Source organism: Haliaeetus leucocephalus, unplaced genomic scaffold (genome assembly GCF_000737465.1).
Source record: "Haliaeetus leucocephalus isolate CR32 unplaced genomic scaffold, Haliaeetus_leucocephalus-4.0 Scaffold598, whole genome shotgun sequence".
NCBI lineage: Eukaryota > Metazoa > Chordata > Aves > Accipitriformes > Accipitridae > Haliaeetus > Haliaeetus leucocephalus.
Window position 1 is genome coordinate 5,172,625 of NW_010973034.1, and position 23,920 is coordinate 5,196,544.

Genomic DNA, 23,920 nt, shown 5'->3' on the forward strand with positions numbered 1-23,920 from the left:
GATATTCTGTTTAGAAAAGACTTAGCTCTTCCAGGAGTTTGTGCAGATAAAAATATATATTGCAGAACTCTACATTAAGTAGTACATAAAAACACTGGCAAGTCCCATCTCATTTTAGTCCAGTGTTTTCTCCTCTAAAAGGTTAGTTCCATATTTCTGCAGGCTCATTACATTTCATCTGCTGTATAGAAATAAGCCTAACTTCTCTGATATGCAGCCTGAGAAACTATGAAAACTATGAACAAATGAAATACAATGTTTGGTATGCAGTACACTCCTTCCTGTTGTAGGGGTAAATTTAAGACATGCGTGATGTGAGTTATGTGTAACAATGCACTTGTCAACAGGTTAAACATATTTTCAGTGCCCGGTAAAATTTTATGAAGTCTTTTTTGTCTTATTTTGGCCTAAATTCTTTTTGTTGATTTGCAGAGAAGTCAGAGTGGATTGGATAATAAAAGTAAGTGCATGTAAACTGGTGCAGAAAGCAATGATAAAAGAAGGATATTCCTACAATATTCCAAAAATATTTGAGGGAGCACAGATGTGTATAACAAATATCATTTGCATGCATCAGTGAGAATGTAGCTGAGACAAGGTTTGCAGAGAAAATAGATATTCCTTATGTGGCCAACTGATATATTTGCTATCATTAACAGGAAGATCATGTTCTTAATTTAATACTGAAGCATTCCTGGTTGTAGCTAATGGGCCAGCACAGGACTAAGTGTATCCAGTTGCTCTTAGATTTGCTCTGAAGGACTTCCACAGGCCAAAAATGAAAATAATTGAGAAAATGGGAAAATGGAGCTGCACTGACAGGTGATTGTTGGTTTCTAATAATATTGAAGCCTAAACTCGTAGAATAGTTTGAACTTGCCAGGTAAGGTGTCAGCTGTCTGCTTGCTACCTGTGCTGTCACCATGGGTGCTCAGGGGTAGAAGCTGTCATCACAAATGTTCTCCAGAAGGTGCTTTCCACAGTGACACTCTAAGGCTCAGTTATTTATCCCAGTATTGGTAAATACTGGAACATGAAAAGGGCTTGTGCCTGTGCAAAGTATTTATTCCTGTGTGATTCCGTGTTTTGCTTAGACCAAGCACCAGCAGCTATTTTAAACCTTCTAATTACAACTGCATTGTTTTCTGATAGTGTGTGGCTATGTCATCCAAAGCCTATAAAAGGAAACATTAAATGTAGACCAAATAAAAATAATGCAAATATGTGGGTTTAATATTTCATATGGGTTTGGTGAAAAATGTTAGGGACTTAATATCATCCAATACCTATATCGTTGGCACCATAATGAAAATGAAACTTCCTCAAGCTATGTATGCGAGCTCGTGGGTACAACTGCCCCAGATACAACAGCCACACAATGTCTCAGAATCTTATTCCCACTTTTTCATTAGATCACCTACATTGTATCTCCCAGTGTTTGATTTCCTCTACTTCAAGAAATTGTCATGGTTTAACCCCAGCCAGCAACTAAGCACCACGCAGCTGCTCACTCACCACCCCCCCACCCCATGGGATGGGGGAGAAAATCGGGAAAAGAAGTAAAACTCGTGGGTTGAGATAAGAATGGTTTACTAGAATATAAAAAGAAGAAACTAATAATTATAATGATAACACTAATAAAGTGACAGCAGTAATGATAAAAGGATTGGAATATACAAATGATGCACAGTGCGATTGCTCGCCACCAGCCGATCGACGCCCAGTTAGTCCCCAAGCAGTGATTCCCCTGCCACCACTCCCCCCAGTTCGTATACTGGATGTGATGTCACACGGTATGGAATACACCATTGGCCAGTTTGGGTCAGGTGCCCTGGCTGTGTCGTGTGCGAACTTCTTTTGCCCCTCCAGCTTTCTCACTGGCTGGGCATCAGAAGCTGAAAAATCCTTGACTTTAGTCTAAACACTACTCAGCAACAACTGAAAACATCCGTGTGTTATCAACATTCTTCACATACTGAACTCAAAACACAGCACTGGACCAGCTACTAGGAAGACAATTAACTCTATCCCAGCTGAAACCAGGACAAATTCACTTTTCCTACTTGCTTTCAGCAATGTTTTTCTTTTTTAAATTTGCTCCTTCTTCCACATGTGCTTACAGCTGATCACATTTGAATTTATCATAAGTAAATTTATGTATCTATATACATATGTATAGATATAAAAGTTCCTATATTTATATCTCTCTGGCATAGGGACACACAATGCTATGATAAGGGTTAGTCTCAGTGGACAAATAATTCAGAATTCAGAATTTTGATGGGAAACTGAATTAAGGAGTATGTTTGGGAGTATGCTCATGTAACCCAAATAGCAACTTCACAGATCAGGAAATGTGAAAACCCTTAAGCAAAAATGCAATACATTTTGAATGTATGCACCTTTGTATGTAGGTATATATGTGTGTGTGTGTATATGTGTATGAGTATTTCTATAATGGAAGAACACTTTTTGGCTACAAAGGACTTTCAGCATGCAAAAGAGAACTTGCCAAATGTATGCAAACACACTGAAAGAGTTGCCTTATTAAAAGCCAAGGTCATCTTTCAAAACTTTGTACAAGAATTTCTTTTAGAGTTTTGAACAGGCCCTGCATGAGTCATTTGTGTAGCGTCAGGAATGAATTGCGTTCTTTGCTACCACACACGTCTGTGATGTTTTGCCGTGCTCAGCTGAGCTACAGCCAGCATGAGTCTCTACAGGCTGCTCCTCCCACCTGCTGTCAAGAGCTGGTGCCATCTTACAGCATTTCAAATAAAAGCTCTTTCAAAATCCTGCTGGTTTAAAGACTCCAATTGGCTTCTGAGCAATCAAAATAAAGCCAGACTTCTACTTGCAGATAATTTCACTACCATCTCAGTCAATGAGGCTTTCATGAGCTATGTGAAGTCCCAAGAAAATGGAAGAGATTGTGTGGGGGGTTTTTGTTTGTTTTCTAAATGGCCATTGCCCACTTCAAACGTGCATTATTTGGACAAGCAAATTAAAACTGCTTTTCTTCAAAGTTCTCTTCTGCAGTTGAATGTGTAATCAACAATAGAAGTAAAGAATGCAGAGAAGATAACTTTAAAAGCATGAGTGCTCCACTCTGATTTAGCCTCTGACCTTTATGCTCTTTTGCAAGTATAATTGCAGACATACATATCAAATATCTCTTTCAAACCAAAGTTGAAAATGTGCTGTCATCACAGGATCATCATCTCAACCTCAGAAATAAATTACTGAATATAGCAGATAATATCAGGGTTTGTACAACCTGATTGCATTTGTAATTCTGGGAATACTGGGAATTAATATATTGGCATTTTTTTTGTTCTCGTTGTTAATTTAGAAATTATTTGCTTCACCCAAAGTGCTACAATCAAAACCACTACTGTGAGCAAACTACCCACTTTATATTAAGAAAATCAATACTTTTTGTGGTAGATAGTTTCTCTTTTTTTTTCCAGTCTTCCCTGTTGCTCTTGTTCAGGATGGACCATCTACCACGGAGAGTCACAAAGTACTTTTATATCAGGGTAACCCCTAAGTGTTTATGTGAACCTCTGTGCCTTCTGAATCTAAAATCCAAAGTACATGTAGGAAGAGCTTCATCTGCCTCGTGTGTAGCTTTGCAGTTTAAAAGGACTGAAATATGTAACCTCAATAGTCTTGGGGGATGATCTGCAGTTTTGGGGTGAGACCTCTGGCCTGTGATATAAGAAGGTCAAGTTCACTGAGTTAGTAATTTCTTGTGAACTCGGGATCCCCAATGCCTGTACCTGCGTGCAGTGCCTATAGCCAACGTTTTAATTGAAGCTTGTGGTGATAACTGCATTATTACATGTAAAGGAAGTTAATCAGGACCTTTGTGTGCTTTGGGGCTAACACAAAGACACTGTTTAATCCCAAATGAAATGCAATGCAGTGCTTGCTCCAAGAAGAATATTGTCACCCAGTTCCACAAAGCCTTTAAATCTGGTCGGTTTAATGTAACATGTAGGAAAAACACGACAGTTATATCCACTGTGGGTATAGTCTTAGGAGTGCCTTTTTAACCTCGCCTTGGCAAGACATTTCTGCGAAGACTTGCTGGGAGTCAGTCAGTGAGGAAAAATACTTAAGATGCTGTTGCTCTAAAAATTATAAACTTTCTATTAATGCTTGTGTTTTTTAAAATACAGTTTTCTGTGAGACAAATGGAACATTTTCACTATTGGATACCATAGCAAATTTGAAAATTATGTTCTTTCACTGAGTCATCTGATAAAGGCACAATAATCTGTTGTTGCAAGTCAGTACATAAATTACTGCTAATTTGCGTTGCAGAGGTATATTTTCTGCTGCCTACAGAGCAAATAGTTAGGAAACAGTCCACCCCATGGAACCACAATGCATGAGTGAGAAACATCTACTTACAGTCAGTGGAGAATATCTGTAAACTGCATAATGATAATTTTTAACTTGAACTCTTGATAGGAAACTCTACTTTAGCAGACAGTCTGCTGCAGTGATAAGCCAAAGATCTTTTATTTCTGTCTGCCAGCCAATGTAATGCTTTGCTTTCTAGTAGAAGTTAGTTAGTTAGAAGATGTTTTCATCTAGACTTTTTCCTGGTAGATGCAATTGGTACATGTTCAAGTTTATTTCTCTGATTTGTACATTTAAAATTATTTTTTAACCACCAAAGTATGAAAATGGATGTGTCACAACATCTCCCACATGCTTGAAGTTCACTGAAAAACTCTGTTTTTTCCAAGCCTTCCATAAAGGTGCAGATTCTTTGACAGTAAACACAGGGTTTTAATAAATTAGGCTTATACCCACCTGACAGAGCAAGGGCTGTAGGAGCCATTTAAAAGATTGATCTTTGGGAAGGGAACACTGGGAACACAAGGGGGGAAAAAAAAAAAAAAAAAAACAAACAAGAAATATCTGATGGATCTACAAGGAAAACACATCACCCAGAGCTGAAAATAAGTTCTTTTCAGATTTCTTAATGCTGTGATTTCACAGGCTTCTCTGTGTGTTGGTGCTCAAAACTTTTTAGTTAAGATTTCATCTTCATTAATAATTGATCATCTCCTATCTTTCTGCTGGTTTATGGCAGACCAGACTTCACCCTCTGTGGTATGTGTGCAGCTCTTTGTTAGCTGTAACAGATGTCAGTGGGGGTCCTGTGTGCACGTGCAAATGTAGAATTCTGCAAACATTCTGCTTCAGATTTTACTTTCTTTGGGATCCAGCCTTGTTTATTATAGAAATTAGTTATGCTTTTGAGAGGATTGTGTTTGCTTTTCCATCCATAGCTATACATTTCTCTTTTCCTATCTTTGGCTCAAAAAACAGTTGTTTTCTTCTTTTTCAAAATGTTAGTTGCAATTAGTTGTAGCCAAAATACTCCTAGGGAATTTCGGCACTCTTCATATATTGAAAAATTACTCAAATGTTTTTACTAATCTGCTCAGTGTGAACATGAAATTACATTTGTTGTCATCTAAACCATTGATATGTTAAGCATAGAAAGCAACAAGCATGATGTTTGGAACATATGTATAGTTATTTATACTGGAAATTGCAGTAATATTATTTAATACTTTTAACGTATCTACAATGTGACTTTCAAGTGTCATCTCAAAGATATGGCCATTAACAATCATTGAATTCATTCTAGTTCTTTCAGGAGGGCTTAGAGAGACTTTACATGTAGGAACCTATTCTAGGTAGTGCTTAAGCTATAAAAAACATGCACATGTGGTTTGTTTGTTGTTTTCTTCAGTGGAAGTACTGTAGAGCATAATGAAGAAGCGGTTGTAGATGTGTGAAAGAGAAGGGTAGAAAAGACCAAGCAGGCTCGGAAAATCTGTGCGCGCCCTGCCAGAAGGTCCATGTCACCCAGCTTGACCCTTGAACGGGGTAGTAAGTTCTGGTTACTGCCTGACCATTGGTGGCCTGTGGGGATGTCAAAAGAAGGGCTCTAGCTGTGAATCCCTTTCTATAATCCTGGAAGTGTTTTGTCCAGTGTTCTTTGTGGGGAGCCATCAGTTTTGAAATTGTTTTCAGCCTCAGTCAGCTAGATCCTAGCTTTCTTAACGTTATAAAAAAAATCTTTTAGACACCATTGTAGTGTTGGATGAGAGGCTGAGATTGATATATTTATGTGCCAACCTTCTGCATGATGTTCTTTTTATGTTCTCACATGGGTTAGGGTGCAAAAGTATGGGTGTTTTAATTTTATAACCCTGAAGAAAAAATATAATAATAATATTATTTAGGGCTAATTTGAGTTGTAGGGGCCAGTCACAGACAGTCAGTCATTTTCCTAAGGAATATGGTCTATTGAGGCATAAGGAGAGATTACTTAATTCCAAAATAGACATAACTTCAATCACCAAGCTCCATGTCCACAGACCTCCATTCTTCTGTGTCATTTTCTTTTTCAAAGTGAGAAGAGTATGGATAAACTTGGGAAATAATTTGTCTGCATTGATTTACCCTGTTGCCTATACAGCAAAATATCAGGTACCCCTTTGATTAATTATTTAACAGTACGAAGGATGGAATAGCTGTCATTTTTTTAAAAAATGAAAAATCTTTTAACAATTGAGACGCTCTTTTCATTTTCATGAAAAGATATGGAAAACATTCTAAGTGAAAATGCAGCATTTTGGTTTTTGCTCTTAAATTAAATTTAAAATATTTTGGACTTCATATTTTTAATTTTATACCTGTTTGTATGAAAAGGGAACAACTTTATAGGTAATTTTGAACTTCTTCAGTAGAAGTTCATACCATTATTAAAATGGTCAAACTTTTAACTTTATGAAAACTATCATTCAAATTTCAGAGACAACTTTTTATCACTTCTGAATACTAAAGCTCTGGTTGCAGATCCGCTTTACCTAATATCTAATTTAATATAGTGCAGTTTGAATTAACTGCTACTGCATCTGTGGGTTCCAGTTTAAAATATGGGTTTGAACTGTTTGGAAGTTCATTTAATCCAAGTTCCCTCTTGAAAATTTCTATGATATTTCCCAGTCAATCAGGTTTTGTGGAACTTTCATCATGAAAGCACTGGAATGGAACAGATGGTAAAAATGGTAAAAGTTAGTCAATTGTTACTTTTATCTGGAATGTGGAAGTCCATTCTCATGACCCTTCTTTCCCTTACCTGGATCAGAAACTGAACCTGGGCCAGGCAGACCTAATGGCCAAGATACAGATCAACTATTTCAAAAGCATACTTCTTCGTCTTACATCTCTTGGGATGTTGGGCTTTTTTTTTTCCATTTCTGAAAGTACAGAGTGATTTGTTTATTTTTTTAACTTTGGGGGAACAGGAAAATATTTTCCTGTTTAACTCCAGACTTGGTCAACAATTTTAGCAAAGTGTTAATCCCTTAAATCAGTCATGCCTTGTGCTTTCCACATGCTCCGCAGTAGGTGCAGAGAGCCGATAAGCATTACAGGGTGTTTTGAAAGCCAAGAAAAAATGTCTGTGTCAGATCAAAGGCAGAACTGTGTCCCAGGGTTGGATATGTCCTGCCAGTAGCCTAGTTTTATTTTGACCATAGGTCTATTTATGAAGCTCTATAATATGGGCTCCAGGGTGTCCTTTTGACTAAAACCAGATAATCTTTCTTACATCCTGGAGAATGAAGATTAATAGACCTTTTAATTGTATTCAAGCCCGTACGTTACAAGATTATTGCCTTAGAAGTGCCAAGCCATTTAGTCTAAAAGGAAAAAGAAACTTGATTTCTTCTGTAAACCTGGAAAAAATACTTCTCTAGCTAAAAAAAAGCCAAAGCCAATTCCTACATTGTAGTGCACCAATTTTGTGTATTTCTGCTGGTCATTAACAATGTATCACTGGAAACAAAAGCCTGTCCAATCATTTCAGGTGGGAACACACACACAAAAAAGAAAGTGTACTGGTGTTTTCAAAGTCTGGTTGCACAATTTTGACATTTTTAGTTTACAGCTACAGCAGGATAGCTGTATGAAACAGGTTATGCATAATAATCCTGGCTGACAGATGGGCAAAGTAATTCTTTAAAAAGAATGGCTGAATGATGCCATCTTGGCTGCATTTCCTGTGAAAGTAAGAGTCATGCACTCAGAGCTTTTAAATACAAGGAAGAATTTTCAGGCTAACCCCCCCTCATCTTCTAGGCAGATTTAACTTTTCTTACAGGCAGGTTTTCATTACTATTTCAACAGTTAAGTAGGTATATTAATTATTAGTCACTTTGCAGTATCTCGTGTGCAAGCTTATCTTCAGTTTACTTGTTGATGTATAGCCCAGATACTCATAGATTATTGGGACAATTTTATGTACTGCAGAAAATATTTGCAACGTTATTAATCACCTGAGAAGAACCGACCAGGTGAATAATGAACTTCCATATTACCATCATTATTTTTCATTTTAAAAATAAAATTAGCTGCTCATGCATAGGTGAGTCCATTTATGATCCCAACATTTTTACAAAGATATTTATCAGTCCTCCAATAAAAGGTGTCGTGTCATCTTCCCTACTGAAAACCAAGCAGAAGTTGCAGTAATTCATTTGTAAGGAAGGATGTTGCTTTCCCAGGCATTGCATCACCAGCCTTTGATTTCAGTTTAAAACCCATAATGCACTGAAAACCTAAGGCAAATGAAATCTGAGACACCTAGACATCTGACTGCAGTTCAAAAGCTGACACTGTTTCAAAGTGCTGGTATAAAACATTAACTTCCTTGCTCTTCACTTTTTCTGGTTATCAAGTGTAATTCTGACATTTACAGTTAGAAAGACTACATTTTCCCTGCTTACATTCCAAGTTTTCTCCTATCTGTGTTTGCCAGTATTTTGCTTCTGTTTTACCCAGTCCAGCACCTGAGATTCCCTGCAATGGTCTTTAACAGAAAACTAAGGAGTCTGCACTGAGACAGAGCCCAAAGCACTGGCATGCAGGAAATCTTACTGATAAATTTGCTCATCATCTTGAGATATATTGTAGTAAAATAAGGAGAGGTAACAGAAGTCCTAACTTGTTCCTCTCACAATCTAAAAGGAGTGGAGCATGCCCATCTAACATCGCAGGATGGTCTGTTCCTTATTCGTACAGTAGAGGAAAGACATGCAGAAATGCAAATGGTTGAGATTTTTCTTTTTTTTTTTTTTTTGCTTCGCTAATTGTCCTTTTCTGTGTTTTATTTTCACCTTTAGTCACAGTCAAAAGCTTTTGATCAAAGGTATCAGCATCATTGTTCGTACAGCAATAACTGCTTTAAATTATATCTTCCAGAAATTAGACTCCTGAAAGCTACTTCTTATTATCATCCAATTTTATGCAATTTTTACTTTTAAAAGCATGTACCATTATGTAAAGAGCTGAATGTAAATGAAATTTTTTTTCCTATTTCCGTATCTATTTCTAGCCATAACTAGGTGGGGGATCAGCAAATTGTACTGCACAGTCACTGCTTGCACTAGTGTTTAGATGAAGACATTCACAGAAAAGTAGCATAATATGCTGTCAGTGTGTTGTATCATGAACTACTCATGATCACATTCATATTTTTTCTTTTTTTTAATTGCTAAGTGTTGCTTTGTCCTTGGCTTTCCCACAAGAACTCCAATTGATTGATCTAACACAGAATGGTATTACAGATTTTATCAACTCTTGAAGTGTACTAATGCAGCTCAAAAGCTTCTTCTAACTCCACCAGATGTCTAAGCCTGCTTAATCACTAGTAATTTAATGGACTATTTTAAAATCTCTTAGCATCATCAAGGACTGATAAGCTTTGAATATTCTATAGGATTTAGACAGCCTATTGCTGTTTCAGTAATGGTTTCTGGACTATTGGTGACCAATGCAATCAATTATGTCATCTCAACGACAATCCTCTAATCACATTTATGGTAAAAATACTCCTGTACACAGATGCAAAATATTCAATGTTAGGAAAAAATGTTATGGATTTAATCATCACTGATGTTATCATTTTGAAATACTAAATTTTCTTTTATTTCAGACTACGTTCAGACCTGGACATGCCAGGTCCTGCCATTTCCCCTTGGGACGTGAATACTCCCTGATAAGTTGTGGGAGTGACCAACACCCACAGAAGTCATTCCAGTTTGCAGGATCAGTATGAAAACAGTATTATCTTGTGTGTGCTGCAGACGGGATTTACCAGTGTGCTGATACAACCACAGAACATCAACTGCCTTGAGTTCCCATTTGAACATTTCCTAAATGGGTAGCAACTCCTCTTGGCGCTTTTGAAAATCCAGATCCTAAGGCTAAAATTTTCTTTTTTTTTTTTTTTTACATTTTAGGTTTGAGATCTCAGTAAAATGAGATTAGTCATGGTTTAGTAAAGTGTGGTTATAAAAAAATTCTCTGTAAAAAATAGATACTGCTCTTAAAATGGCTATGCAGTTGATCATATACATCTGATTTATCTGAATTTTTACAAAAATGTTGAAAAAATTCTATAGTAAGTCATGTGTTTTTTCTCCTTTTCTTGTAATACCTATATAATAGTGATTACTAAGCACATAAATACTTTAATGGAGGATTTGCATAGTCTGTACTCTTTAAGAAGTAGCTGCTACTTAAGGAGTTGCTCATGGAAATAAAGTGACCTGTGAGTGTGTGTTTGTTTCACTTCAAAAATTTTAGAATAATGGCCTGAGATGTATTTTTGGCAGTTCATGGATATTTCAAGCAACAGGTTGAAATCAGGTTCTCATTTTTAAATTGTACTGGGGACAGTTGACAGTACATGGTATTCTTTCTAATGTGTTTCTATGTGCAGTTGCTGCAGTCGTAAAGCGATTCAGAGGGAGTGTGCTCTTTAAGAAGAGGCAAATAAGAGTAAATAAGAAAATAAGAGTTGTATTTATTATCTTAGCTTAGAGGACTACAGACATTAAAAACATTGTGGCACAATGTTAAAATAATGTTAAAGGTCTAAGCATAAATTAAAAAAGAAGCAAGCAAAACAAACCCCACATTTTTAAAGAAGAAAAAGAATGGCACTCTAATCTTATTTCATTTGAAAACAACCCATCTCTACCTGAGTTCATGAGAAGAAGTTTAATTTTAAACATATGCTAGCTAATACAAACCCAATTAAATGTAATACATTTTATTTTATTTTATTCTAATTAGAAAGAATGAAAATCCTTTATAGTGGAATATCAAACAAAATGCTCTGAAATGCTTCTTCCTATCAAATTATTATGGCTTCTTCTAAAACATTTCTCTTTGTCTCATAACTTATTTTCTTACTGTCTTTTTTTCAGGTTTTGTTAATAAGTATTTGCCCTAATAACATATATTTAAGTGATTATACTAAAAACACTCTGCTACATATGATGCTGCAATAGAAATTAGGTTTCTCTACCAGAGTGTATAGTTGCTTGGTTGGTTTTTTCCTTCAAAGTTTTTAGATGCAATTAGGAATGATGGATTATAGTTTGGGGTTTGTTTTTTTTTTTTTAATATGAGCATTTGGAAAACAGCCTGAAATGCTAAGCTTCATAGTTTACAAACAAGAAATGCTGCTGAAATGTTGTTAGAAACATATAAATGTTGCACATCTGCAGCAAGTGTACTGTACCATCACCAATTTTCCTTTTATCTCCAGCATTTGGGCATGGAGGAGAATGTTAAGCGCCCACATCTGATGCAAGAAGGAGAGCTGCAGTTCTGCCTTTATGCTGTAGACACTGCAAGCCTGTCCCTCCTTTTGTTAGGCTTGGCTGCAGATAGCAACTATCCAGGTGTGCCAGTTTACCCTGGAAAAATTATGGGACTCATGAGGTCTTAAATGAAGAGTAAATAACCTGCTGAGGACAGCTTAAGTGCATTAAAATGTCTTGGTGGGATTCAGGTGCCCAACTATGAGTCTCTAACATAACCTTAAGCATCCCAAAATATCTGAGACCTCTTTGCTACACCAGCGTACATGATAGGCAGATCTGCACCTTGGTAAAGTAGCAGCTGGAGACTATGCAGGCCTTCTTTTTTCAATCTTTTAAGAGTACGTACTGCCCCCACTTTGGCAGTGCTTCCGTCTTATTCTCACATGGGTTGGATCCAGGTTTCTTTCTTTTTAATCCCTGGTGCTTTTAGTCCAAGGGACTCTTTTATTTGCCAAATAGAGTAGGACTACCCAGAAATTCATCAGTGTTATCTGGAAACAAGTGATAAAAAAAAAGTCTACAAGACCCACAAAGGTAAATAAAAGAAAACTTACATCTCTAAAATTACAAGAAAAATGGGGCATAGGATTAGCTATACTGGGAGCAGAAACATAATATCTGTGTAAGGAGGGGACTAAAATGAACATTTTAAATAATTATTAAAAAGCATTATTGAACTAACCTTAACCCTCAGCACTCATCTTCCACCCCCATCTTTCTCCTTTGCATCTTTGAATTGAAGCTGAGATTGTATGTCCTGAGATGAAGAGATGAACAGCTGAAGGTCACGTAAGCCATCTTACCATTATCTTCATTGTGAAGTAGGATCCAGTGCCCCCTGGATTCTGAGGGTTCTTTCTTCTCCAGTTCTTTCTTCTACAGTGTGGATAAGGAGTGTGTTATTTTTAAAGACTGTCTTCACTTTTCGTGCTTTGGTTCACATGATGGAGTATCCTTGCAGAGCCTGAAATTGATTCCTTTCAGATGAAATTAAGCCAAAAGGCATGCTTCAAAAGTTGGTCCAGACTAGCTGGAAGTAAAAACCCTGCAGCACACACTGTGTAGACATCCTGTTCTTCATATCGGCAGCTTTGCCTTACAGATCTGTGCCCATTGCACTGTGCTGCTTGTCAGTATAAACACAGCCTACCTGTGCTTAATGGTTTCCCAGTCTCCAATGCTTTGGGCAGCATGGCTGGGTTTTGCTAGGTATTGGAGAATCAGAATGGTTGAGGTTGTAAGGGACCTCTGGGGGTCATCTGGTCCAACTGCCCCCCGATCAAGCAAGGCCACCCAGAGCCAGTTGACATGTATGGCCATCTAGATCCATCTCCCCTGTTAGCATCTGAGGTGCTGGAGACTTCTGCAATTTGTTTCTTCTTGAGGCTGGTCTTGTAAGCCAGAGTCGCAGTGTGTGTTTCTGTTCCAGGAGAGTCTACCTGAGCTGTGTGGTCATTCAGCTTCCAGATGTGAACTCATGAAAGCTACCCACTTCCTCTCCTGAGTCCTGTCCACATGTGGCTTATCATTCATGTACTGTCCTGCCTCCTTAAAACTCCTAGCAAAGGCCTGGAATTTAATTTGTTTCCACCAAGTATGTAGAAGAGGGAAAACGAGTGGGGAAGGGAATGTTCAGGAAGTTATGGTTGATACTTCATGGCACATCTACTCCACTTGTACTGAGCTTCCTGATATAACGGAGACCCAAGTCAGTAGGTTGTGGTAAGCAACGCCTCACAATAAGGACTATCTTGAGTCCAGAAACAGTATAGCTGTGCTCAAGCACAGTGCATGCCAATGCCGTTGTACTGCTTGCAGATCCAAACTGGTTTATGGGCAGCTGTCCCAAATGTCTAGAAGTGTCTCATCCATGTGTTCCTGCTCTTGGGAGAAGTGAAGGTTGCTGGGTAGAAGGTCTCTGCATCTGTAAGTTGCAGATCTCAAGGAGTTCAGGTGCAAGGGTGGCTATATGAAGATTGGGCACATCTGCATAGTCAGATGGTAAGAGTTGAGGTTTATTAGCTCCAGACTACTCAGAGCAGGGACAGAGCATGCATGTGACTGCTTTCTCCTGATCAAGAAGACCTACTTACAGTACAAGTACTAGTCACTCCACATTTAACTGCACACTGACACAGAGTTCATGCTGCACATCTGTGCAGTAGTTCATTAAAAATGTTTCATACTCAGGTGGATTTATCTTTGTGCTTTTCTTAAATTAATTCTCCTCCAACTCACACTGAATTGTCTTTAACATCTGAAGCAAGGTGGGAAAAGGGAGTAGCTATAGCCCGAGAGAGTTCTTTCAGACACAAGATGTTAAACTGCTTTTTGATCAGCTGCTTGTAGAAATGTACATTAAACTGTAAACCATGGTTCTTCTTGTAACCAGCTAATGATCCTATCAGTCGCAGACTAATTGCCTCTACCTTGTTCTAAATTCTGCTGCATTGAAAAAGCCAAAGTCACATTCTGATCCTGTTAATCACATTCAGCTTTGAAGAGTACATAGTGGTTGTGTGTTAATTCAACTTCTCTCCCTGGTAATTTGTTTGATTGCCTGTTACTTGCAATCTGCACTAACTGAATAAATGTGTTCTGCATCCTGATGGGAAGTTATGACTTTTGTTTAAGCTATTTTAATGCAGATGTTTTGCCTAGAAATTGGTGTAAATTCGTCTCACCTTTCTTCTCTAAAGAACTTTCAATAGGAAGAAAGAAAAGCAAGGATGTTAACCCTTTGTAGAAGGTAATAAAGCAACGGAGTAAACACTGTATTTCTTTAATGCTAGGTTAATAGCAATCTTTATTGCCTGAAAGCTTCTCATCAGTTTATGGATAAATAAGTAAATAAGATATTAAAGTATGAGAAGGAGATGCTGGTGTTATATCCTTTTATTCTTTTCCTCCATCTCCAGCAATATGTATTGTCTGTATTGTCAAGACCTAGAACAGAGTCTGTCTATTCATTACTTTTTTTTTTCATTTTTTTAAATATAATACACAAACATAAATATTCTACATAGTGCTATATAAGTCTTTCAGAAAAAGATAGAACATATGCCAAATTACCTTTCAGCTTTCCACATCATTTTCTGAACAAGAGTACAAGGCCACTGGATATGTCCTATAAGCACAAAACAATTGTTACTAGGACGTTTTTATTAACACTGGATCTATGTGATAATGAAGATTTATTGTGATTTTACCTTTGAAATCCTCTGAATCTTAATGAGAATTTTTTATCCCTGTTCTGAATTTCAATGAGAATTACTCTGAGTGTCATGGCCATGTTAAATATTTGTGAAATCCTTTTAGATTACTTTCAACATTTTAAAAATAAACAACTGATTTTATGGAGGCATTTTTTCAAGTCAACAGGAGAGACATTCACTTTTAGTATAAGAAGCATTCTCTGCTAAAAAGAGGTTACATTTGTAAAATGCTAATGTCAAAATTATTTATAAAGAGAATCTAAAGTTGACTCTGAAATGTTTAGTTCAAATGCTGCCTGAAAGTGTGGACCGATTAGTGATGCCTTACCAGATCAGCCTTCTTGAAAAACAGACTATTCATTTAGACTCCAAAATATTTGGAAGTGAGGTCTGGAGACCTGGTGTTTATTAATTCATGAAGGACTTATACTAATTAGCAGTGTTCATTTCCCAGAGGCCCACTTAGGCTATGGAAGCAAGCCCCCCTGCTGCTGTCCTTACAGAATTCCCTTCAAGCAGTCCATGAGAGCATCCAAAGCGGAATCCTGCTCTGAGTGATCATTGATTGGGTCCTTCTCTCTCTCTCCATTGACCAAAGGGCAAACAAAAAGTTTTGCCTCCCAGGGATACTTCCCTCATATTCTGGGGTGTTCCTCTGAGCAACATTGCTGCTATCAGATGGCAATAAATTAGTTCATTCTGGTAGAATCAAAACTCTCGGACCATCTGCGGACAATGACATTTTCCAAATACTGTTGTAGTATCTCAGTATTGAAGCTTTTAAGTTATTCCTTTTCTTAAAAGGATTTGCTACTCATTATTTGCTACCTGTCTTCAAATGTTGGGGCAGGGGTCTCCAGTATTCCTTGTCTGATTGCTCTGAAAAATCATTTTTCCTCTTCTTTTCTTATAAATGTACTTTTACACTTTTCTGTGTTTTCTTCTTTCTAGAGTCCAAACTGTAGTGTCCATCTTTCAAAGGCATCGGCTTGGACTAGCTGACTTCTCATGCTTGTTTATTTTTCCTTCTATTCTCATGATTAATTTCTTATGCTTTGTATCACATCTGTTCTTCTGTCTTGCCCCACATTCCAGTCAAAATCTAGTTTGCTCAGGGGGCCTCAACTTCCCAACATCACAAGACTGGATCTTCAGCATTTGGTCAGCCAGAGATTCTTTTATTTCTTCACCTTCTTTTTTTAATTTTTTTGCTGTAAAAACATATCACTCGTCTTCTCATGGAGTTCAGCCCTCCTTTCATTTTACTGTAATATTTTTACTACTAGTCTCTCTTGCCTGATTTAACGGACAATGTTAAAAATGCCGACTGCTTCATAGCCATTTATTGTTTGAAATAAATCTACCTTTTTTCTTTTTTTTTACTGGCTTGCCGCATTGCTGGAGGACACAGAATGAAGCCTCAGTTTTACCTTCATATTTCAAGAAAATGTCAATTTTGATAGGGAATTCAACTCCTGCATTCTTCCTCTAAAAATACATTATTAGGTCAATTTACTTCTGTTATTGTATTCTGTGTCTTGATCATTTTAATCCAAGGCATCTGGCTCAAATCTGTTATATTCAGTGTTGGGTTCTGGTTCAAAAGAACTGATGACAGATGTGCTGACCCACATGAAAGCCACTTGAAAGCTCAGATTTTATTAGGCTTTAAGATTCTTGCCTTGCATTTTTAAAAGTCTTGTGCTAAGATTATTAAATAAAGAACTCACAAAAATCAAGGAATGAAAAAGTCAGAGCTTTAGAGGTAGAAAAAGAATAAAGGCTTAAAGAGAGAAGAAAAGTTCAGCACGAAAAGAAGTGTGATAGCAAATGTTTTAAAAAACTTGGTAAAGCACAGGATCTGTTACTGCTAAGGAAATGGAAAGGCACTTGGGGAATCAATCTCTGGCATATTGTATTCTGATTATTAGGAGCACAGGGGAACACTTTGGCTACAAATTGTTTGCAGTGGTTTGGTGGGACCACATATGGCACCTAGCACAATGGAAGATGGTATGAGGTTAGCCCTGCTGTGCCATTAGGTGGTATAAACAATAAGTAACAAACAGAAAACAAAAGTAAATTGACTAGGAGCTTGGAGAGGGAAAGTTACTGTTGATGGTGTCAGCATGCAGCGGGCACATTTGCAAAGCAGGGCAAGGCCACCTCTTGGACGGGGTTTTCTCTCACCATGCACTAAAGGCCTTCTTAACAGCCCTGGGTTTTCCTGCCTGCATCCAAGAACTGTCTGCAAACAATGCGTGACATGCTGCACCATTTTGCTTTGGTGTGGTGTAAAGTAAGACTGCAAACAGCAACTGTTCTAACTACCTTCTCCTGTGTTTTATTTCTGTTTTGTTTAGGTTGACCTGCTTGTCCCTACAAAAATCACTGGCATAATTACCCAAGGAGCTAAAGATTTTGGTCATGTCCAATTTGTGGGGTCCTACAAGCTTGCTTACAGTAATGATGGGGAGCACTGGATCATATACCAAGATGAAAAACAAAAGAAGGATAAGGTAAAGCAAAGAGAAAATCGGTATTTCGGTTGCATTTACAGAGGACTACACCTGTAGTAACTCCAGTGCTGGAAGCTTGTAGATTATTGCATGCTACCTGCTTTGTAGGGTTCCATATGCATAGGATCCCACAGACAAAAGTCAAGGTGAATAAAAAAAGAGTCATATAACACAATGACATTCACAGTGCAGTAATATCATACCTATCAGTGCAATGCACCTGATTTAACTCTATTAAATATGGGACATAAAACTTTACAGTTCTCCATTTATTGGAATTATTTCTTCCTTTAACTCTAGAGGAGAAGGTATATAAATAGAGGTTTATTTGTATATTCAAAAACAGTGTCTCAGTGCATATTTTGATAAGTATGCACTATTTTCTGTAAAGCAATCTTTAGTGTACTTCATTACTTAGCCATTTTGGATTTTTTTTTTTCCTGGAAATTAATCACTAGGGTTTCAAATACCCAATGGAAAGATTATTTTTTATTACACTATTAAATGAATACAAAACATTAAAAGTTCCACAACTTCCTTTGCAAATGTTAATGAGAGGCGTAGAGAAAGTATAGGTTTGCTGATTGATTTACCTGGAAGCATTTAACTTTTCTCTTGTTATTTAGGATATTATTCATTATACCTTTCCTTTAAACTATATAACACTTTTATACTGCAAATACCTGAATTCATAATATCATCTGTTAAGAAGGAGATTACAGCATATGTATTGCTTAAGGGAAACATTAAGCAAGCTGACAAAATGTGAATTATTTATTAAATATCTTAGTGGGATTATGTCTGATTGAAACAGAAGATGTACTAAGAAAAAATACCAGATGGCTGATATGTCTGATAACGCATGTCTCAAATCTGGTGTTTTTAACATCTGTATTCAGGGTGATAAATGTTCCCACTTGTACTCATTTTTATTAGAATAAACAAAAATTCTTCAGTGAAAAATTAATACCCTTTATATAGGTCAATTAAATTCATTTTTTGAAGTAATGAGAAGGCTTTTGAAATGTATTGATATGTGTTGTATGAGTACAGATAGATCTATTGATGAGTGGTTAGACAACTGCATCTCTTAAATTTCACTGATTTTAAAGGACTGATCAAATGTACACCTTATTAGGAGAAGGTGTCCTAAATTACTGGATTAAATATGTACATAACGGTATGTGTGTGTGTGCATAGACGTTATGTTTGTAAGATTATTATCCAAAGATGACATTGTAAAGTCCCAGTCTTAAAAGCCAAATGGCAGTTCACTGTGGTTTTATCCTGCACTGAGATTTTTCCCCATCAAATTCTAAAGGAATTTAGATAGGGAAAACAAAATCAGTTGTTTTAGCCATCCAACTGAGAAGGTCCTGACACCCATGATTATGGATGTGTCTAGTATAATTGGTTGTCAGGTAAAAATTGGAAACAAACAACTCACCTTTCATAGACATACCATAAATGAATTCAATATAAATGACAGATAGACACTTCAGGACTTTGTACACATCCCATTTTAAATCTCTGTCATTTAAAAACAGAAGCAAAAGATCTACTATGAAAGAAATGTCTTCTCTAAGGCAAACTTCTGTTAGTGAACTGTTGCATTCATTTTACTGAAAAAAAGAACACGCGTTCAAGTCTCTGGTGAGAAACACAGTTAACAGTCACAAGCAAATCTGAAAGAAAATGCACTCTCACTTAACAGCACTGTTCCATTCTACACTTGTTTATAACATTTGCCAAGGCAATTAAATTCTTTTTGCTTTCATCATCAGCTGGATTGTTAATTGCTATCCGCATATTCCGTTAGGAACAATGGAAAACTCTTAATCATTGTCTTATTAAAACATCTCACATCCTGCATTAATTAACATCCCTAAGAATGAAATAGATGCATATTATTATGATTCTTTAGCAAATCAAGAGCAATTAAAAGCAGAATGTGATCAAATACTCTTAGCTGGAAATTAGAAGTTATAACTTCTGAATTTAAATTTTCACGAAATAAAGAAACAAGATTGCTTGATACAAGTCCAGACCTCAGTCTTTGATACACAAACATTAATCCAAAGTATCTTTACTATTTCTAATTTTTTGCATTTGACAAATATCTGAAAAAGTCAGAAGTCTGATGGCAGAGTCTGACACTCCAGAAATACTAGCAGTTTGTCAGTGAACTTGGCAAAACTTTATAGGAGGTAGGACTGGAAAGGATCTTGAGACAGCACCTAGATGTGTACCTCTTGACCTATGAAGAGACTACACTCCTCTACTCCATCCCCTCTGAGGTCTTCTCAGCAAAAAATGGGATTCAGTAACCCCCAAGTCCCTTCCTGCTACCTTAGGAGTAGGTGCAAACAGTTCCTTGTTAGAACTAAGGCTTAATTCATTCACCTGTCCTTCACCTCATACAATGCTCATATCCTGCACCATTCTCCATCAGATTATTATTTTGCATGTTCACAGAAACACAGTGATGAAAATTCTACAATACAGACAGTCTACTCCAGTGTTAAAATCTCCTAAAATGTGGAAAGTTTGCTTATCCCCCTCCCTGCAACACAGCCATCTTGTCCTCAGAGGACACAAAAACCTGATTTCAGACAGTTTGTTCTGGCTGAAGTACATTAACCTATTTCTTCTCAGTTCCTTCTTGGGGAAAAATAATCTTTGTTCTTTCAGTCTTTCCTCAAAGGATATGTTTTCTCAACCTCAGATCATTCTTATGTGTTCTGCTTGGACCAGCTCTTCCTGAAGTGTGGTTTCCCACACTTGTAGTGTTGCAATCTTTAGCACAGAACTACTGCCTGCTCCATCATTCTCCATATTGTACCTGTGACATTGATTATGACTTCCTAAGGTTTGGCTTGCTACTCATCATTATTAAATTGCACCATTGATCTCCTGTGCATTTCTCCAATTTGTCAAGACCACTCTGAATTTTGATTCCACCTTTCAAAATGGGAAAAGGTTGGCCACATCTGCACATTTAACAAGCAAATCTATTTCCATCATCCATTTCATTACTGAGAATACATAAATTGCATTCAGCCAGCGGCATGGAGCGTCACCCAGAAAAACCATCCAGTTTGACACAAAACCCTTCATCACTGCTGCAGCTAGGTGTGTGTTGATGCAGTGTGGTCTGATGGGATTTGCCCACTGGATGTATATAGCACCAGAAATAGTGGCCACACTCTGGCCTGTGTGCAGTGGAACAAAAATATAAATAAAAAAATTAAAACAGCTGAAGACAAAGCAATGCTGTCTCTCATCCAGGGGGAGCAGAAGAGAAAAAGCAGCATTGGTCCTGTCTGATACAGGATTGACAACAATTTCCTTAGCTTCAGTTAAGATACAAGATTTGGCCCAAAATGCAAGAACACTGTAGAAGAAACCATGTTTTCACAGCAAAGTGAAACTTTCATGGAATGTTTCTTCTGTCCCCTGGCAATATGGAAGGGAGATAAAGGATAGATACTGGCAACTAACAACAGCAGCAAGCATAAATTATTCATAATTTACCCTCATTCATTCTATATATTAACTGAATACCTTGATTTCTTCTACGGAGGATAGAATATATAGTTTTCTTATTTCCTCTGCAGGTGATTTACTTATCCTATACTCATCCTGTGATCCTTGTACAATCATCCAATAATTTAGGAGAAAGATGATTCCAAAAACTTTCAGGGAAAGGAAGACAAGATAAAAGAAAAATAACTACTTTTAAAGTCCTAACAAAATTTGTCATTTTATATTCTGGAAAAGCAAAGATTAAAAAAATGTCTCAGACATAGAAATTATGCAGATATTGGTAGGCTGGTAACAATGGTTTGCAGATTAATATTGTGACTTTACAAAGCATTGAAGGAAGAGCTGAGAGTTTAATCCTGTCTGGTGCTGAATATCTCACTGTTCAGCATTTTACAGGATGAGTCCTAACATACCAGCATATCTCAGTGAATTCCTGAAGCCATTCACTTCTGCCTCTTCATCATTTGTGAAGTTATTTTACAAAGGAAAAAATATTGGTATCTTGTATTCACAAGTGCAATATGTGCAGTCTGTATCTTTGATCAATCTGCAACAAATTAGTTCTTTAAAACAGAAGGATATATGGTGTTCAGTTTTCTTCTTTGCACCATTTCAAATGGAAAAGCTGTTCTAAGAACAGCGGCTCCTGCAGCTCCTGTTTGGCTGCTGCAATTTTAACAGCCAGTCATTTGAGTTCACATCTGTGCTTAACTTCTGTGAATGCAGACAAAAAAGGTACTGGGGGGTAAAAAGCATGTCTTAAAAAAAAATGAAGCCTTCCTTCTCATTCATTTTAAATAGTTTGAATGAGTTGCCTGGAAAATACGAAAGTTTTTCCCGTTGTCTTCAAGAAGCAAAATAAATTACATTGCAGGCTGACAAGCAGGAAGAAAATATATTTTAGAAAAAGGACCAAAGCTAATAGCTATCTTGTTTTTCTCAACTAGAGGTCAGTAGCTCACTGTGCCTCCAAAGCTAAGGATATCCAAACCAAATTTCACCTTTTTTTTTTTTAATCACTTTCCACGTGATTTATAAATTGCACAGCCTGCTCTAGATAACTCAAGGCCAGCTGCAGTGTCGAATGGCATTTTGGAGGCTGGTTTTTTAAAATATGAGAACATCTGAAAGTAGCCTAAAGGAGTCTAGCAGGCTGCAGCACCTTCAGTCATTATTAGCCATCAGCAGTGCAATTCACTGGAGGTAGACAATGTCCAGTATGCAAATGGCCACTGGATTTGTACACAAAATGATGAACTAGTTATAAGTTATATGCTTTGCATGTCTAGTTAATTGCCATAGCAACGGAAGACAGGAACCTACTTACAAATGAAAAGTTAGATCACGTCAGGTTAAATTTTTCAGCTATATTTGCTAATGGTTTTCTGTATGGTGTTTAATTATTCTAATACCTGGTTTACATTGATAGATTTAGTTCCCACATATAATCTACATGCTTGGCACAGTTAAAGAACACTTTTTTTTTAGTAATATTATTTTTATTTTTATTATTATTTAATACTATTATTTAAAATAATATTTCTAATCTAACAGTGATATTTTTTTCTGCACTGGTTTAAATTATGAGTGACTTCTATTACTTGCAGCTGAGTTAACATGATATCTATTAGATTAAGATCTAGCTATACTCATTCTAGGTTGTGCCTCCAGCACACATATCTGTCTCCTTTGTATCACACTAAGAGCTGAAGGAAGACAACATGCTCATATTAACAGTCTCTATCTTGAATTTCTATAAGCATTTCTGGAGGGACGTTGGTCTTCAACTTTTTGCTTGGCTTTGAACCTTCTATCATAAAGCACTTATAAACTATGTACAGTTGAGTAAATTCCCATTTTAGTAGCATCAGTACATAGATCAAGTAGAAAAAATAACAAGAATGTGATAGTTTGTTTCACAAGTTTAAAAGTTTTATCTGCCTAGTATCTATTCTGAACTTGAAGAAATAATAAAGCTCCCGTAATACATATTCTTATTCAGGTGTCACAGAGAGAGGAAAAAACAGTCTTTCTTCTGGCACTGGACTCTTTTGCATAGCTACCCATTGCATGCCAATCAACTGCTGACTCATCAGCCAGTCCCAGGAAAAGTGCTCGGTAAAGAAGAAAGGAAAATGGCTAAGATCAGAGTGGAAAATTTAGACCCAGAGACTTTATGTATACCAACTGAAAAGAAAGAATGTCTTTTTTCTCCTCTTAATCACTCCAAAAACACATGTGCACACACACACATACATGTGTCTACATATGTATATTCAAAAAAACCCTCCCCAGTGTTTTATAGTAGAAAGCATCTTCCAAGGGATGAAGTATGCCTGTAAACAGTAGCTCTACTTCTGGTGAGAAATCAAGACATCTTTTACCTAGTGTTGTTCACTTGTAACTCTTCATGATGAAAACGTTACTCCACCAAGAGCAAAAAGCTTCAAAGCAAGTAAACGGGCTGTTCAGATCTGCGCGTTCTCTCTCTTGCTTAAGCAAGTCTTCTTCAGTGAATAGTAATAAAGAAATATTTTTTTTCCCAAATAAAGGAATATGGCTGTCAAAAAATACTTTTCATACAGTTTCTTTTTGGATTTTAGATGAATAGTGCCTCTTTTATTTGTCCAAACACTGAGATGTTCTGCATTCAAGCAAACTCCAAACAGAAGCTAGGTCCAGCTATACTTCTAAAATAATCTGCCTCTAATATAAGCAGGATTAATTGCTCCATGAAATAACATGTTTAAAGTGTGCCGCTCAGAATAAAAAATATGGTTAAGGTACAGCAGACAATATAGTGACTTCACCATCTGAGGCTTGACTAATAAAGTCTTAACTCTCAGCCATTATAAATAGCAGAAACCAATAAAGTTATGGCCAGTGCAGACTTTTCATGTAATTTAAGTTTCTACGAGACATGAGA

The 23,920-nt window shown here is 36.9% G+C and overlaps 1 protein-coding gene across 1 annotated transcript in view; it reads left to right on the forward strand.

Moving 5' to 3' along the window:
- The window catches only part of EDIL3 (EGF-like repeats and discoidin I-like domains 3), a 302,894-nt gene that overhangs the window by 274,422 nt on the left and 4,552 nt on the right, over positions 1-23,920 (forward strand). The window contains exon 13 of the mRNA XM_010578088.1: positions 17,293-17,448. Coding sequence (XP_010576390.1) covers positions 17,293-17,448 — 156 coding nt within the window. The remainder of the gene's footprint in view (positions 1-17,292; positions 17,449-23,920) is intronic.